Here is a 16,853-nt window from a genome sequence, read left to right on the forward strand (position 1 = left end):
TGTAGCCTGCCAGGCTCCTCTGTCCATGGGATTCTCCAGGTAAGAATACTGGAGTGCGTAGCCATTCCCATCTCCAGGGGATCTTCCTGACCCAGGTATCAAACCGGGGTCTCCCACGTTGCAGGCAGACTCTTTACCATCTGAGCCACCAGGAAAAAAAAATGTGAGCCTCTTAAAATCTCTGTATCACATGCCTTAGCCCATGTGAAGCATACAGCAAATCTATGATAAATGGTACAAGGAAAACCAGTACAATCCACTACTAAATAATCCCAGAATTGCCATAAACCTAAACTGCTCAAAGGTTTGTACTTTTAGCCCTAAACCTAGCAAATTCTGGCCCCTGTTGTTTTCATTGCCTATTAAAGGTGGACAATCCTGACCACCCTCGATTGTCTAATAGTCTTAAACAGCCCCAACAAATGACACATGGAGCAAAGTCCTCTACTGTCTGAAACAAAGGCCACAGGCAGTGTGAAGAAGTGTCCTCCTGAATCAGTACAAACATTCACGTTGGAAGTGGAAGATCTACATTTCACTGGAACTTTCAAAAGTGCTCTATAGTTTTCTATTTGTAAAATACCGTTCAAAAAGACAGAAAGTTATGCTGTTTATTCTCCACATGGGCAGTTTTCAAAGTATGGTTGGAACCCCTGGGATCTCCAAGACCCTTGCAAGGGATACATGAGGTCAAAATTATTTTCATCATAATGCTATGATGTTACTTTCCTTTTTCACTCTCATTCTCTCATGAATATGTGTGGAGTGTACTCATGAGTGTGATAGTACAACCGGTTCGATCCCTGGGTCAGGAAGATTTCCTGGAAAAGGAAATGGCAACCCACTCCAGTATTCTTGCCTGGAGAATCCCATGGATAGAAGAGCCTGGCGGGCTATATAATCAATAGGGTCACAAAGAGTCGGAGACAACTGGGTCACAGAGCAGTCCGTCAAATGGACTTGCAAGTGTATAATGATGCCACTCTTCTTCCTAAATTGGGTTTTGTTCTGAAAAAAACAAATGGTATTTTTTATTTAAAATGTTTCCATGTTTATTTTTAACTGACTTTATAAATATTTGTAAAAATTTCTGTTTTATTTCCCAATACAGTAAATATAACATATATATACAGGCATACTCCATTTTATTGTATTCGTTTTATTGTCTCAGAGATACTGACTTTTTAAAAACAAAAAACAAATTGAAATGTAAACCCTGAATCAAGCAAATCTATCAGTGCCATTTTTCCTAACAGCATTTGCTCATTTCATAACTCTGCATCACATTTTGGTAATTCTTGCAATATTTCAATGTTTTTCATTATCGTTATATTAGCTATCATGATCTTTGATGTTACAACTGCAAAAAAGATTACAACTCACAAATGGTTAGCATTTTTTAACAATAAAAAATTTTTTTAACCTAAGATGTGTCCATTTTTCTCAGGCATAATTCTATATTATATTCTCAGTGGACTACAATAAAGTGCAAACATAAACTTTATATGCATTGGGAAAGCCAAAAAATTTATGTAACTCATTTTATTGGTGATATTCACTTTATTGCAATGGTTTGGAACTAAGACCACACTATCTCTGAGATATGCCTGAGATATCTCTGAGATAGCCGACAAAAACAAAAACTCTTTAGGATCAACTTGGGAACCAATACCAGTTCAGGAGTAGAATTGAATGAAACGAAATTTTAGTACAGAAATTTCTTTATTCTAATTGGTGTATACGTACATAACTTTAAATAAGATATCAGGTGGGGGTTGGACAGAGGAAATGGACCAATTACTTTATATGACTTTGAGTTTTCATATCAAACAAAAAGTGTAAGGTTCAGCACAAATAATCCATAGGTGAACTAAATCATATTAATAGACTGTGCTTAATTCAATAATGCTTTAGCTTGTGCACTGAGAAAGGGTTAATGAATAGGAATCTTATGAATACACCAAATCCCTACCTCCATCTCCCAAAATAAACTATGAAGGAAAAGGAAAAAAAACAAAAAGCTGAGCAGATGAGAGAGCAGAAAAAGGATGGATAATGTTCAGAAACTTCAGAGGGCTTCCGAATTCAGTGTCCATGCAAACAGACTTTCATTTCCAGCCACTCATATACCAAGGAATCTACTTTTTCTAGAAGAATCTGTTCTTACTGCTTACCTCCAGCTAAGAGTCAGAGAGCTAGATGTACTTTTCCCTGTTTCCTCACAGGGCAGTCCTGATGCAGGGAATACAACGCAATGCCTCCAATAAACACTTACTAATGTTCAGAGATTCAGGTGTGAAATTTGTAAATACTGTGATAACTGTTATATTCCCAGGTGTTGTGCTCATAATTTGAAATCAGCCTATAGAACAAAGGTGATCTTTGCTTTATTTGACATTAAAAGAACTCTACTGCTTATGTCCCCACTATTTCTGGTCTATATATTTGAGCATTACTGTGTACAACTCTGTATTAAGTATTAAAGAAATTAAAATGTTGATGCCCATGCCCTCAAGATTATTCATGAAAAGTTAAACAGTTAAAAATAAGAGATGTCATCATTTATCCGTCACATGCATGACAGCCACTGAGTGCCTTAGCTCTGGAGACAGACAAAAGCATTGAGCAGGTCTTCAGAGTAGGGTTTTAAACTAGTCCTTAAGGGTCACTTCTCTAAACCTCATAATTTAAGCCTAAATATGAAAAAGAAGTCTGGATCAACAGAAACATTACTTTGGTAAAGTACTTTAAAATAAAAGACATAAATGACATTTCAGCATCACTGAAATGACAATGAACAGTGAAGCAATGTTCACACTGAACGCTGATATTTTCACACTCCTGAAGTCACTAGGAATACTGGAGAAGTCCAATTTGAACACTTTCCCCAGAAGAAAATACCACTTTTAAAAGTATGGTTCAACAAAGTTTTAGCTATAAGGCTATTCATTCCAGGACTGTTTTAGTAGTTTAAAAAAAAAAACAAAAACTGGCTATCACCCAAGAAAAATGTATGTTAAAATCATAAATGGAATACAATGTAACTGTTAAAAACAACAGAGTACAATATTTACTGACATGAAGAGATAGTCACTCCAGTAACTCCATGTCAAATGAAAAAACTACTACTCAGTATGTAGAATTACCCCATTTTGTAAACAAATACAAATGAGATACAAATTACCAGTTAAGATAATTATAAGTGATAGAATTTATAAGTAATGTTTATGTTTTTCATAGTACTTAAGACTTTGAAAGTGCCTACAATGAACACCTATCAATTCTGCAATAAGAGAAAAAAGTATATCATTATAAAAATATTAATTCTATGTTCCTGACTGATGAATGCCTTTCACCACCTTGGCAGGTTAGAAGCCATCTAAAGATGTTTTTAAGTTCTTCTCACCCACAGTCAGGGGATGATACAAACTGTTTCAAGATCAACTTTTGCCCAAGGGTCAAAATTCTGTTAGAAAATAAAAATATTCTCAGCAGGAGTTTAATTAAATTTACAGCTGACAAGCATCAGACTTTTCAGGTAACTTGCAGCACTTTGTGAGCCAAGAAAATAAAACTATTAAAACATCGTTTTTCAACAAGGAAAAGGACATCGGGGACTTTGAAGTAATGTGCTACACATGTGAATCCCAAACAAAATAATCTCAACATGAATATGAGCTGAAAACCAAAAGCCAAGCCTGTCGCCAGAGTTCCAACGTGGTCCAGGCTTCTTAAGAATCAGGGGAGGGGGGACTTTCCTGGCGGTTCAGGGGTTAAGACTTCACCCTCTGATGCAGGGGGTGAGGGCTCAGTTCCTGGCCAGGGAATCAAGATTCCACATGCCTGACGGCCAAAACACCAAAACATAAAACAAGCAATACTGAAACAAATTCAATAAAGACTTCAAAAAACTGTCCACATTAAAAACATAAAAATCATCAGGGAAGGAAGCAGTATGAGACCTAAGCTATTTTACATTGAAGAGGAAAAAGCTAATGAAAAATAGGCTGTGGATAGTAAGGACTCACACAGTAATAAAACAATGGTTACTCCTTTGAGTTTGACTTAAATGCTAGCAGTTCATTGCAATCATCACCACACCTACCCTTCCTACTGATTAGAAAATATTGCGCCTGGTTAAAAAAATGTTAAGGGGCAGCAATACTTATTTTATACAGCTTGCTGGGTAAAATCTTCCACGAGGGATCCATCCAAGAAAATAAATAAAAGGGTCTGTAATAGCGAGAAGGTTGGGAACCAAGACTGGAAGGAACCTTCAGCGGCCCCCAGAGACCAATGACACCCCTTGGTGCCCCAGAGGATGGCAAGGCAGTGGGCAGGGCTTTAGATGGTATGCAAGGTGGGAACGGGACAGCATGGCCAAGTGGCACTGTCAGTACTGACCTGATGACCGGGGGCACTGAGACAGGAGGCGGGGCAGGGGTTCAACAATAGCCCCCTGCAATCCCCATCTGAGCACCTAGATAGTTTAAAAAATAAACACCAGCTGCTATAGTTGAAGTTGCCAATTCTTCTTTTCTTCCCATTTGCTGCTGCTCTGAATCACCAGCCCAACTCTGGACACCTGGTTCTAACAACCAGGCAGCATGGCCCCATTATTAATAATCACAGGGCAGGGTGCCAAGAGCCCATCTAATCTGGCTCTTTGGCTCTGTTCTAAACCCTACTTTACTGGGTAAAAGCTGTCCTAAAGGGCTGAAAAAATTGCTCATTTTTTCCAAACATATATTTTAGAGTTCATTCTCATAGGCTATTTATTTGCAACAAAATACTGTGGCTATTTCCTCTTATAAAAACAAAAAAGAAAAAAACAATGGGCTTCCCTGGTGGTTCAGGGGTTAAGACACAGCACTTGCACTGCAGGGAGACTAGGTTTGATCCCTAGTCAGGGAACTAAGCTCCTGAAAGTGGTGTGCTGAGGCCCCAAACCAACAATAACAAAACAAAACTCCCCGCTTAATAGTTCTTTCTGTAGTAATACCGATTTGGTTCCCTGCAGCCCCTCACATCTTCCTATGAGCTATTCATATTTCTCATACCTAAAAATCTGTTTCCTGCTAAGCATTTATTTTCTATCTTTTATTTTTGCCAGTTTTGTGTTCTAAATATAACTTGTCAATGTTTGCCTTTTCAAAAAGGCAAAGAATGATTATTTAGTGCATTGTGGCAGACTACTTAAATATAGTCGTTCAACAGTGCACAGCACTTTCATTTAAAAAATCAATGCTTCATCTGAGATATTTTCCCCCTCCTATGCTTATATGAAAAAGGCTACCTGGTAGAGATGCACCAGTTTTCAATAGCTTAAATGTCATTTGTCAACTCTCTGAAAGGACTACAGAGTGCACAAATCACTTTGGTCCTCTCGGCTTGGCAAATAATTGAACTCTCTGCTGGCCCTAGAGCCCTGCAACATTCATTACATGGCCCAGCCAGCTAGCACGGCTCCATGAGACCTGACTACGAATTCCCCAAGATGGCCCTGCAGGAGCCCACGCAGCTGGCCTCGCTGACCCCCAAAGTTCACTAACTTGAAACATTCCATTCAAACTTGACCGTGCTTAAGTAAAAACTAAGAACTTTAGGTAACAGAACTCCCAAGGTATGCCCACGCTCAGTCATGTCTGACTCTGCCACCCGATGGACTTCAGCCCGCAAGGCTCCTCTGTCCATGGAATTCTCCAGGCAAGAATACTGGAGTAGGTAGCCATGCCCTTCTCCAGGGGAACTGAACCTGCATCTCCTGCCAATCTGTCTGCCAATGCAGCAGACCTGGGTTTGATCCCGGAGTCAGGAAGACCCTCTGGAGAAGGGAATGGCTACCCACTCCAGTATTCTTGCCTGGAGAATACCAGGGACAGAGGAGCCTGATGGGCTACAGTCCATGGGGCAGCAAAGTGTGGGACAAAACTGAGCACAACAGTACTCCCAAAATAAATGTTAAAAGGGACTGTCTCATCAAACCTGACTCAGGATTTGAGCCCCAGTATTCAAAATTTGTTTACTTCCTCATGTTTAAGTAGCTATTAGTAGTAAAACACATTATCTATTTATTCACTTTAGAAAAACACCACTAGGTAAAATGAACAGACTTTCATGAACTATGAGAAATAACTATTAAGTGGTTTTAAGACTTACAGAGTTTCCAAAAACAATAAAATGAGGTGCAGGGCGGGGGGGGGGGGGGCGGCTAATTGAAGTTAGGAAACGATGGTAATTTTGAAAATGTCTGGACTTTTAAACATAGGAAATGCATATATATTATGAAAGTTAATTTTTTAAAAGTGTATTATACTCAACAGAACTATTTTTAAAAGCTTTGAAACTTATCCTTTCATATAAAATTTGATGTGCTAATTAATATGTCCTTATGGAATTTTAAGTCACCTAGAGATTAGAGGTTATTTGTTTCCTCTGAATAATAAAATATATTATACTCTCTTCTGTGGCATTTTATTTATGAGAATATGATGTCCATAAATGAATAATTTCACACAACGAATGGTCAGGTTCAATGATTCAGCCATGGTCTCTAGGATCATGGGACTGCATGAGATTCTAAAGTAACATAAGTTCTCTCTGGGGCTCATTCTCCTTTTATTAAAATGGATAACAAGTGCTTATATTTAAATATACATGGCAGGGACTATATGGGGGCTTCCCTGATGGCTCAGCAAGTAAGGAATCTGCTTGCAGTGCAGGAAACTCGGGTTCGATCCTAGGTTGGGAAGATCCCCTAAAGGAGGCAACGGCAACTCACTCCAGGATTCTTGCCTAGAAAATTTTAGAAAATTTCATGGATGGAGGAGCCTGGCAGGCTACAGTCCATGGGGTCATACAGACCTCTACAAATGCAACTTAGTAGTAATATTTTTTTCTCATAAATAACATAGAAAGAAAACATTTAAATTTTACAGTCATTCAGAAAAAAACTAAGTCAGAAATAGTATAACAAAGAAAGCACTATGGATTCACATTCCACACCAGAAAAAGACCAATTAAGTAGGTACTTTAATTTCCCTAAGCCTGCTAGTGGATTACATCTACTTTAGAAGTAAGGTAAACATAGCTCAATGGAGTCTTTCTTATTCAGAAGCACTTTTCAGGCAACAGATTCTGAAATCTTTTCTGAACACTGTGCGCCTCAGTTAATATTCACCTGCCTGGCTACCAGCTGAAAAGAGGAGTGACTCAAGTTTTAAACCAATTTTTCCTATTGATTTCATCGAACAAGAGCACATCAAAGAGATGTGTCATCTATTTCTGCTTTTCAATTTGACCCCATGTAAAACTCTCTTTTGGGTGAGTATTAAATTATGGAAAGTGTATGGATTAAGTGAGCATTTTTGCAGGACGCCAATGCAGAAGTTCAGTCTGGGGTTCCCCCACCTCACATGGATGAGGACCTGATGGTTTGGTGGTTTTCTCCACTGAGAAAGTCAAAGCTACTCAAAACCTATCTTTTAATTTACTGTGGAAAATAACTTAAGAGCATGAATCAAAGCCACTGGACTAAAGGAGATATACACTTAAAGATAACAAGAATGGGACTTCCCTGGTGATACAGTGGATAAGAACCTGCCTGCCAACACAGGTGACTCGAGTTCAATCCCTGGTCTGGGAAGATTCCACATGCCTTGGAGCAACCAAAGCCCACGAACCACAATTACTGAGCCCTCACTCTAGGGCCTGTAAGCAACAACTACTGAGCCCACGGGCCCCAACTATGAAGCCGCCGGCCCGAGAGCCTCTCAGATCCAGCTGCGGAGCCTGGGTGCTGCAAGTCCTGAAGCCCATGCACCATAGAGCCTGTGCTCCGCAATAAGAGATGCTATTGCAATGAGAAGCCCCTGCTCGCCACAACTAGAGAAAGCCATGTGCACCAACCAAAACAGACAAAGAATTTATACGTATACATATAAAGAGAATGGACTGATGGACAAATGATTAAGCAAACATGGCAAAATGGGTATTTTGGAATCTAGATGGCGGGCATATGTGTGCTAAGTATACAACGGTTTCAAGTTTTCCAGATGTTTGAAAATTTTCATAACAATGCTGGAGGAAAATTATTCAAAATTAAAATCACAGTGAAGGAGACAGCAGGCCCCATGGGAAAAACCTCAGTCTGGAAGGGAAGACTAGTTCTCAGCCTAACCCCAGGAACTCACAAAGTTTAAAACTGGAAAGGACCTTGGGAATCCTCCAGAACAAGTAAAATACATGGTTTTGAGTCTGTGAAAAATGAGAAAAATAGGAGCATAACATTTTCAAAGAAACTAAAAACTTTTTTTTCTTTCTGTGAGTGTATGTCTCTACATTTCTGGTTCAAAATATCCTTTATTTCACAAAAGGTTAGTATAGTAGATAAGAAATTTGGCTTTTTATGTCCTCACTTAGCAGTCAAATCTGGTCACCCTGGATTTCTGATCAATGTCCTCATCTCCTGTCTTGACCTTCAGCCAGAATCCCCCTACCCTTGATGTTCCCTCTTGGTAATTTTCCATCCACTGACCTCATCGGTCCATTCTTTGGTTATAAATTCCCAGCTGTCTTTACTGTACTGGGAGTTTAATCTTATCTGTCTCCCCATTACAAAGTCCCTACTGCCAACAGTCTTGAATAAAGTCTTTCTTACCATTTTAAGTGCCAGGATAATTTCTTCCTTGATCATACCTTTGTATAGGTATGTATAAAGGTCTTGGGACCTTCAGGTACAGAGAACTTGGCACCTAATCATAATACTTGCTAAAAGGAAAAATTTGCTTCCCTAGTGTGACCTTAATGCTCCAAATACTGAGGTTTGAAATTTCCCAGAAGCATTAAGACATTCAAAACAAAACAAACAACTTCACTCACCCGCCAGTTTTGGTCTCTTATAATCTTAATACATGATTTCATGTCAACTTAATTTCAAAGAATAACTCTAAAGGGGGAAGGACTATGCCATAAACTTCTCTTCAGGATGATGACTATGTCATACTTATGGACCCAGCATAGGAATGCAATGATTTTATTGACTGGATGAGAAAAATAAAGGAAGCAGCTGAATGTTATTTATTTCCTGAGGGAAAAATCTCATAAATTCAAGGGAAAAATTATCAGTCATCTGTTAAAATTAGGCAAATCAGAGAAAATCATAAAGACATTTAATTCTTAAATTAACTTATTTTTAAAATGTTTTAATTAAGAAAACAATTCCATTTACAATTGCATCAAAAAAATACCTAAGAATAAATTTAACTACGGATGTGGAAGACCTGTACACTAAAAACTATAAGACACTAATAAACTAAGTCGAAGAAAATACAAGTTGATGAAAAGATATTCTATAAGTTGAAAGGATTTTGTTAAAATGTCACACTACCCAAAGCAATCTACAGATTCAATGCAATCCCTATAAAAATTACAATGGCGTCTTTCACAGAAATAGAACAAACCATCCTAAAATTTGTACGGAACCACAAAAGACCTCAAATAACCAAGAAATCTTGACCAAGAACAAAACTGGAGGCATCACACTTCCAAATCTAAAACGAAGGTGATAGTAATACAAACAGTAGGGTACTGGCATGAAAACAGACACACAGATCAATGGAAGAGAGTGGAGAGTCCAGAAACTGACTCACAACTATATGGTTAATTAGTTTAGGACAACACAACCAAGAATACACCATGGGGAAAGGTCAGCCTCTTCAATAACTGGTGTTGGGGGAAATGGACAACACAGGTGAAAGAAAAAGATTACTCTCTTACATCATATATGAAATTAACACAAGGTGGATTAAAGACTTGAATGTAAGATTTGAAAATTCCTAGAAGAAAACATAGGCACTAATCTCCTTGACATTGATCTTGGTAGTGATTTTTTTGGATTTGACACCAAAAGTGAAGGTAACAAAAGTAAAAATAAACAAAACAGGCTACATCAAACTCAAAGCTTCTGCACAACAAAGGAAGCCATTAGTAAGATAAAAAATCTATTGAATGGGAGAAAATATTTGCAAATCATTTATCTGATAAGGAGTTTATATCCAAAATATATAAAGAACTCATACAACTCAATAGCAAAACAAAAAAAAACACCCAAATCCTTAATTTTTAAAATGAGCAGAAGATACATTCTGCCAAAGATATACACGTGGCCAACAGGTCCATGAGAAAATGTTCAGTATCACTCATCATGAGTGAAACGCAAATCAAAACCACAATAAAATACCATCTCACGCCTTTGAGAATGGCTATTACCAAAAAAAAAAATGAGAAATAACAAGTGCTGATAATGATGTGGAAAAAAGGGGACGTTTGTGCACTATTCATGGGAAGGTAAATTATCAAGACCAATGTGGAAAACAGTAGAGAGGTCTCTCAAAAAATTAAAAATAGAACTATTACATGATCTAGCAATTTCACTTGTAGGTATTTATCTGAAGGAAACAAAATGCTAACTCAAAAAGGTATCTGCATTTCCAAGTTCATTGCACCATTATTTATAGCAGCCAAGAAACAACCTAAGTGTCAACTGATAGATGAATGAATAAAGAAAATATGATATATATATAAAAGATATATATATTTAAAATGGATTAGTCATAAAAAGAAGGATATCCTACCATTTGCGACAACATGAATGGACCTTAGTGCCTTATAGTAAATGGAATAATTCAGAGAAAGACAAACACCATATGATCTCACTAATATTTAGAATCTTAGAAGAAACAACCAAACTCATAGAGAACAGATTGATTGCTGCCATAGATGGGGCCTGAAATGAAGGTGGTCAAATTGCACAAACTTCCAGTTATAAAATAAGTCCTGGGAATGTAATGTACAGCATGGTGACTATAGTCAATAACACTGTACTGTATATTTTAAAGCTACTAAAAGTTTGCACTACAAGAAAAAAATTTTATCTGTGAGTTGGTGATGGGTGTTGACTATCTCACAATGGCCGAAACAACGGGTGATCATGTCACAGTACATGCAGCTACTGAATCATTATGTTGTACATTTGAAGTCAGTATATGTCAATTATATGTTAATTTTTTAAACTGTCTAGAATAACACATTTTTAGAAGTCAATTCTAGTATTATGTAGTCAGCTTTAAATTATCAGCCAATATTGATGTAACTGGGCTTCCCCGGAGGCTCAGACAGTAAAGAGCCTGCCTGCAATGCAGGAGACCCGGTTCGATCCCTGGGTTGGAAAAGATCCCCTGGAGGAGGGCATGGCAGTCAACTTCAGTATTCTTGCCTGGAGAATCCTCATGCACAGAGGAGACTTGAGGGCTATGGTCCATGGGGTCACAAAGAGTAGGACATGACTGACCCACTACGCACAGCACACTGATGTAACTATAACACGGAAGCAATGTGTGGTGGAGCAAAGTCAGAGATGTCTATCTAACTGGGGCTGAAACACAGGATAAACACAATATCTCACAAGAATTAAATCTTCTGTCTGGAGCATTACTAGTCATTGATGAAGTGGAGCCATTTTTCTAAGAAAAGGAACAGCCCAGGAGCTCCACCCCAGAGGGAATGACTTCATTATAATCTGAAAAATGGAAGAGAGCTTAGCCACCTGCTTTAAAGTAGGAAATTAATGCTTTCTGCAGGTTAGTGGAAAGGTAGGTGAAATATTTTAGACTACTTTGCACTGGTCTTCAGAAAACTGCTAAGGAGAGCTCTGTTAAGTGAATCTCCTCCCCCGCAAATAGTACCCCTCATTCATTTCCCCCCCTTATCCAACAAGAAGTAGAGAACCTCAAGTTTCTTCAGTTACAAGTCAAAGAGGAAGTTCCCAGGGAGGAGCTCTGCTACCAGGTATAAGAGGGGTGGGTGTAGCGGAGGTCAGAAGGGAAAAACAAAGGCCAGGGGATTTCTGAGCTTCGGGGCCAGGGAGAAATAGTGGTTTCTCTGTCATCACCACTACACAGCCAACTAATGTGATTTATTTGTAATTGCTAATTAGGGCCAGTGACATAGGAGATGGAACAGCCTACAGATTCCAAACTAAATCCAAATATTTGTGGGCTGTTTGCTGGATTTAAATAAGGTTATTTCATTAACATTTTCACTACCTTCATGAGACAAAAAGAACTTATATAATGTACATTTAACAGAAGCTCTCAAAGTAGCTTTCTTTAAATACCCATGTCTGGGGCAGTTTTGTAAGAAAAATAATTGGGAAAAAACTGTATAGTTACAGCTATAATCTAAGTAAAATGATGCTATAACTATGATTTATTCTTCCTGTACCAGCAAAGAAATCTATCGCTGATAAAACTTGAATATGATGGTTTCATAGAGCATTGCACATTCTCTGGCATTATCTACTGCTGTAGTTTTAGGCACAAACTCCACATTCATTTGGATCTCTATGTCCAACTGACCATCAGTGGGAAAGAGGCTGGGCAAACAGATCAAAGGGAAGGAAAGTCAAAAAGCAGTCCTAACCCATTAAAAAACTGAACCCATTTCCAAGTGCTTGTAGCACTTGGGTAGTATTTAAACTTATGGAGAAAGAAAGGAAGCAGCTGCCCTATGAGGTCTCTGGGTCATACCATTGCTTCCCATGGTTCTCTCTGAACTGGTCTAACAGGCTAAGTCCGTAATTTAATACCAAACTAAAAAATAAAACTTGCTAATCCATGTTTTCGTAAAGATTTTAACTCGGTGATTATTGTCTGTAACTGTAATGTTTTATAGCCTAGCAGACAGCCCTGAAACAAATGGTTAAACTTTTCAACCACAATAGGAGGCTTTCTGAGGAGCCAGGAAATTCCATGTAGCACAATGCCAATAAATACTGAATAAAGGAGGGTTTTCTGTTTCTAGATGCCCAAATCTCACAGGGATCACATAGGCTAATTCTCTAGTTCTATAACCTATAGAGGGCCTTCCTTGGTGGCTCAGCAGTAAAGAATCTGCCTGCCGATGCAGGAAATGCAGGTTCAATCCCTGGGTTGGGAAAATCCCCTGGAGAAGGAAATGGCAACTCACTCCACTATTCTTGCCTGGGAAATCCCATGGACAGAGGAGTTTGGTGGACTACAGTCCATGGGGCTGCAAGAAGTTGTATATAACTTAGTGACTAAAGAACAACATAACCTATAGAGCAACTCCTTTTGAAAAGGATTAATAGTAAACTGCAAAAACTAGACCATTTCTTTTATTCTTTTTCTACCATACAAAAGTTCAACACTAGAGTTCAACTCTCCTCTAACTCCTCAGTTACCAAGTGATGTCAATTCCTCCTCCTCAGGAAGGCTTACAAAGTAGCTCACTTTCTAGAAAGGTAGGCAAACCACCTGTGATTCAGGCTGTGTCTCACACCCCTCTGATCCCCACTCTGAGCAATCTTCTTACCAACTCTCTCTCTCTGGTACCTTCTAAAACAAAGATAATTCCTCCTTTCAGTAGATCCTGAGCAGTATTACTGGCAGCCCCCTCTGACCATAACCACAGTTCCTACTTGTCCTTCTCTCCCCCTTTCTATTTCAACCATTTTGATCATTCGGGATGTATTGTCGCAGGAAGACAAAGTAGAATTCAAGGTTTGAGGAAGTAGTTCATCACAAGGGAAGTGGCAAGACAATGTCAGTGGTTAATCCGGGATACAGATGGATGTGCGATGGTGTAACACACTGGAGGGAGGTAGTTTGGGCTTCCTTTGTGGCTCAGATGGTTAAGAATCTGCCTGCAATGCAGGAGACCTGGGTTAGATTTCTGGGTTGGGAAGATCCCCTGGAGAAGGGAATGGCAATCCACTCCAGTATCTTTGCCTGGAAAATTCCATTGACAGAGGTATCTGGTGGGCTACAGTCCATGGAGCAGAGAGGTAGTTTGGTATTATGGGCTCTGCAGTCAAACCGCTTAAGTGCAAATACAGGCTCTGTTAAGGTGGTAAGACTCTGGACAAGTTGCTTAACCATTCAGTGTGTCTGTATCCTTAGCTATAAGACGGAAATGTTAGTACCTACCTCATAGGATTGTTGTGAGAATCAAAGGATATGATACAAACCTGGAAACAGTACAATCACTAAACAATAAGCATTATGCTAGTTACTTTTGAAATGTATAGTACGTATACATTCATGAAATATATAGTATGTTCTTTTGAAATGTATAGTATGTATTCATTTCATAAATGTATACATACTATACATTTCAAAAAAATGAGGTAATTCTATATTATTTTCTTGGAATAAAGTCCATGACATAGTCTTTTGTGAAACTACAGAATGACATGCTTAGCTTGAGTCTATTTGAGAAAGGAAAAAGAGGAGCAGGATATTTATTTATAGGTGTCTCCAATTAAGTCTACAAAGGCAGGTACCACTACTCAAACACAGAATTGTCTGGGTAGATGGCGGTTGGGGGTGGCTTACATCTGTATACAGGTCTTTGCTTGAATTCACAAGTATATATTAATTTCATAACTAGCTTTAAAAACTAAACATTTTACAGTGGGCTTTCTAACCTTCCAATTGAACCTCCCTTATGTTCTAGTCAAGGAAAAGATTAGCTTCTTTGAGATAAGGAAACTGAGGCCCAGGTAGGAGGAGGTACAACTCCTCCCACGGGTCTCATTTCAGATTCCCTAGTCTGTATAGCCCTTTGCACATCATCTGCTTGCCGCAGTTTTCAAACTGATCGTTTTTTTCCCCCTTCCCCTTCCTTCTTGCTATCTGAGGTACTCCTTTAACTGTGTTCAAGTAGCTTCCACATTGTGTTTTAACATCTTTCTTCCTAACTCTCATAACTTTCTCACCACTTGCCTGCTTATCTCTCTGCCCTTCAGACCTAAGTGCCATGGCTCTCGTGAACCCACTGGAGTGACAATGGGTCCCTACACATTCTGACAGGCACAGAGCCCCTTTTACAGAACTGTACGACAAACTTTACTCCGAGTTGATTTTTGCCTTGCAAAAGTCCAGCTGATCTTCCAAGCAAGATGGAGGGTTTGGCGGAGTCCGAGGTGGTATTTTAGTCAGGAAATAGTACTTGCTGCTTTGGAAGGCACTTTTCAACCACACAAGTGTTTTTGCTTTAGTTTTCTCCTGAAAGGTATAATAATATTTTGTACCTCCCTCACCCTAACGCTCTCTATCACGCCTGCCATTTATTATGTTAACTTTTATTGTTTTAGCACTCATCACTCTTACCTGTTTCCTATTTTTCACCCTCTAGTCACATACCGCCATTTATACATATTTTTTATTTCAGCACGTGGGGAAACAACTGTATAATGAAAGGGGAAGGAAAACAGAATTCGGAGTTCTCGGAAGAGCGTCTTGCAAACTGTCACCCCGGAACCCGGAGCATCAGGGATCATGCCTGCTCGGGGCTATCCGGGCCACCAGAGCAGGGTCAGCATCAAAGCGCCCGGCTTCGGGAGAGCCGATTGGTGCCCCGATGAACCAATCAGCGGGCGAGGCTGTGCACCGGCGGGGGAGGGCCAAGACTATAGAGCGGATGGAGTTAAAGGAGAAGGGGCAGGTGTGCCAGGCAAGGTTTCGGGTGCACTTTTGCACCCACCGAGTCATTATTAATCCCGAAACTCTGGTCTCCTAAATTCTACCTTCCGAATTTCCCAGTTTTATGACGCTGTATAGGGGAAATAAACAGTCCATGTCCTACCATTCATAAGACGCTCAATGGAACAGCTGTAGAGTTGGGGGTGGGGAGGCCATTAGAATCCTTCCTCTCTCCTTTCCCAGTTCCACTCCAGGTCGTCAACGTAACTCAGTCGGTTCTTGAAATAGTAAATCACTCAACCTCTCACTTAATCGCCAAAGCTGATTACCAAAATGCTATCATTAGACACCTGGAAGAAATTGCCCCCTCCCCAAGGACTGGGGGAAACAGTACTGGCAGTCACTAAAGGCACAGGGTTTTCCCACCCACAAAAGAGAAGCCAAGGAGCTCTTAGGCTAAAGTCTGAGAAACAGACCTTCTGAGCTGTGCAACCCAGCGCCGGACCGCGGCCGCCGGGACAACCGCCTCCGAAGCCCCAACCTCCGGCGCAGCGACACTTTCTCCAAGCTCTACCCCACAAACTTCACGCGGAGACACAAAGATTTGGGGGATGGGCGCACAGACACCAGATTTCCCTGCTGTGTTTCAAACTTCAGCATGGCTGTTCCACGCACTTTCTTCCAAGTGACACAGCCCTCAGATTCACAGCGGCGTCCAGCCTTAGCTTTCCCACGGTCCAGCGCTGCCACCCACCACCCATCTACCACCCAAACCCGGGCTGGAGACGCCGCGTCCTTGGGGCTGGGGGAGAGGGGAGAAGAGAGGAATGGCCAACATAAGTTAAGAGGTGCCCTCCGCGGCCTGGACGCCGGCAGCCAGCGGAGGGCCCTGGGGCCAAGGAACGAGGAGAGAGGAGAGCTGGAACCGTGCGGGGAAGGGCCGCGGAGAGAAGGGGCGCCGCCGGTGTCGCTTCACTCACTCTGCGTAGCCAGTGGCCCAGGGCAGCCGCCGGGTCTCCTTGAGGATGAGGATAGGGCGGGCGATGTGGTCGGCGCTGCACTCCACCTCGTCCTGAGACAGCCCCAGGAACTCGGGTCGCCCGTAGGGGAAGCGCAGGGGCAGGTCCGAGCCTCCGCAGCCGCCGCTGCCGTGCTCGGAGCCTGAGCTGCCAGCCATGATGCCGCCCATGAAATTGGCCACGGCAGATTTCACTCGAGTGAGCATATTACTCCGGCGCCCGGCAGCAGCGGTGCGAGCAGGGGTCGGCGGCGGCGGCGGCGGCGGCGGCGGCGGGGGCCGGGCGAGGCGCAGCGCGGGGCATGCAGGCTGCGGCGGGCGCCGGGCGCACG

General features: G+C 40.8%; 1 protein-coding gene across 2 annotated transcripts in view; it reads right to left on the reverse strand.

Moving 5' to 3' along the window:
* PPM1H (protein phosphatase, Mg2+/Mn2+ dependent 1H) overlaps positions 1–16,847 on the reverse strand; it is a 294,933-nt gene extending 278,086 nt beyond the window's left edge. For both annotated transcript variants that reach the window (XR_005719694.1, XM_040233134.1), the window contains exon 1: positions 16,484–16,847. Coding sequence is in view for 1 of the 2 variants with exons in the window: in XM_040233134.1 (XP_040089068.1) it covers positions 16,484–16,728 (245 nt within the window). In the remaining variant the exon portion in view is untranslated. The remainder of the gene's footprint in view (positions 1–16,483) is intronic.
* Between the last annotated feature and the right edge of the window lie 6 nt (positions 16,848–16,853).

Source organism: Oryx dammah, unplaced genomic scaffold (genome assembly GCF_014754425.2).
Source record: "Oryx dammah isolate SB20612 unplaced genomic scaffold, SCBI_Odam_1.1 HiC_scaffold_29, whole genome shotgun sequence".
Lineage (NCBI taxonomy): Eukaryota > Metazoa > Chordata > Mammalia > Artiodactyla > Bovidae > Oryx > Oryx dammah.